The 2,046-nt window shown below is 39.8% G+C and overlaps 1 protein-coding gene across 1 annotated transcript in view; it reads right to left on the bottom strand.

Moving 5' to 3' along the window:
• The window catches only part of Enam (enamelin), a 22,526-nt gene extending 21,067 nt beyond the window's left edge, over positions 1-1,459 (bottom strand). Inside the window, exons 1-2 of the mRNA XM_032915824.1 lie at positions 1,421-1,459; positions 1,265-1,309 (exon numbers count right to left, since the gene is read on the bottom strand). Coding sequence (XP_032771715.1) covers positions 1,265-1,309; positions 1,421-1,426 — 51 coding nt within the window. The 5' untranslated portion in view covers positions 1,427-1,459. The remainder of the gene's footprint in view (positions 1-1,264; positions 1,310-1,420) is intronic.
• Positions 1,460-2,046: the final 587 nt, after the last annotated feature.

Raw genomic sequence — 2,046 nt, 5'->3', positions numbered from 1 at the left:
GCACATATGTCTGTGTGTTACAGTGTGTGTCTGCTGTCCAAAGAAGACTTGAGAGGGTGTCAGACTCCCTGGCACTGGGGTTACAGATAGTTATGTGGGTGTTGGGAATCATATCCCTATTCTCTGGAAGAATAGCCAGTGCTCATCACTGTGAACCATCTCTTGAGCCCCATTACACAGAGGGTTGTCTGTGTGTTCATCTGTGTGCATATGGAAGTGGCATCTTAGATTTTGTTCCTTAGGAGGTATCTACCTTCTGTTATGAGACAAATTTTCCTTAGTATCTGGGTCTTCCTGATTTGGGGGTTTCCTTCCTTGCTGGCTTGCCAGGGCGCTCCATGAATCCTCTAGTCTCTACGCCATAGTGCTGGGATTACAAGTGAGTGTCACCAGACTTGGAGGTTCTGGGAATCAGACTCCAGTTTTCAGGCTTGTACCACAAGCTCTTTACCAATTGAACCAATTTTCCAGCCCCTGAATTTCTGAATTTGAGTCAGAATTCATATTGAATCAATATAGAATGATAGAAAATAAATATAATTTACTTTGACGATTTTGAATGTTCTGTTTATTTAGAATTCAGGATTTTAGAACAAGATAATCCAATGGTAAAAAGATATCTGCTTCTCTGGCACACCTCTCACCCCAGCACTTTCAGAGGCAGGTGGGTCTATGTGAATTCAAGGCCAGCCTGGTCTATATAACTCTCACGGTTAGTCAGGCACTACCTTCTTTATGTTTCCTTGAGGCAGAGTTCACAAACATAAACGGATTCTATTGTGATTCTGTATTAATGAGCACACAATAATTACCAAAGCCAAATTAAGAAGGAAAGATGAGAGTTCCAGGACATCCAGGGCTACACAATAGAGACCTTGTCTCAAAAACAAAACACCCAGGCAAACGAAGATTGCTGTTTCTAATGAACATGGGGTTTGACTAATGATTACTAGTTTTAATTATGCTAAAGATATAAAAGTGTACTTTATAACTCTCCCAGGTACAGATGGCTCTTTACTAGTGAACACAACTGGCCCCAGAGCTAACGACTACATTTTAACCTAAATCAACACTGAAACACATAAGTAGGCTCAGGGGGGACAAAAATTTTCCTTTGATCTGAATGCAAGACTTTCAACTTTACTTCTCTTGGTCTATTCATTAGAAATTTTATTTTCTAAGAAAAGTACCAATACTCTCCCTTTCCTGACCTTTTAAGTAGGACCTGGCACATGTCTTCTCCGGTACGGAGTATAATACATACCTCTTCACTTTTACTGCTAAATCCAGGCATTCGGGGCATTGGCATCTGGAACTGAGGGAGAAATGTAGAGCCTTAGCTGGAGTAATCTGTCAGCTGTCCCTGAGTCATGCAACAACAGAACACAAAGGAAATGCCCAACACAGACAGAATACTCACTGGCATGGCAGCCGAGACCCCAAGCAGACCCAGGAAAACAAGGAGACTCATCTTTACCTAGAATATAACACTGAATGTTATCTTGGGACATTAAAGTGATTTGCTTTGGGCACTCTACAGTTAGGCACTAGTGTCTTTGCTTTTCCATCTGAGTTCAGGAATATAAAGGGATTCTTCTGTGACTTTATGTTGGTTTGGAGACATTAATTACCAATGTCAGACTGAGAAGGAAAGATGGTGGGGAATAGGGGGTGGGAGTATGGGGAGATGTGCAGTTTATAACCTGCAAAATCTTAGGATTTCTCATTCTGAGTTTTCTCTACCAAGTTGATTTAGAAAGGCTTAGTAAGGTCCAACCACATTCATCGTACATATCTTCAGGTTCAATGAATACACACTTCAAAAGTTAGGACTTAAGTTTTCTAAGATATTGCATCTAACACTGCATTATATAGAAATTCGTTAACATTCTGATGAAATAAACTGTAGAATTTCACAGTGTTAAAATTGTCCTCTTTTCCTTTATTTGTATTTTTATTATTGTTATGAACTGACCTTTAAAAATGCACTTTTGCTCAAAGGCTTGCCAGGGCAAATTGAGAATGAAGAGATAGAAATGTATATTT

The sequence above is a fragment of the Rattus rattus genome, chromosome 11, assembly GCF_011064425.1.
Source record: "Rattus rattus isolate New Zealand chromosome 11, Rrattus_CSIRO_v1, whole genome shotgun sequence".
In the NCBI taxonomy this organism is placed as follows: Eukaryota; Metazoa; Chordata; class Mammalia; order Rodentia; family Muridae; genus Rattus; species Rattus rattus.
This window is presented reverse-complemented; position numbering and strand designations above follow the sequence as displayed.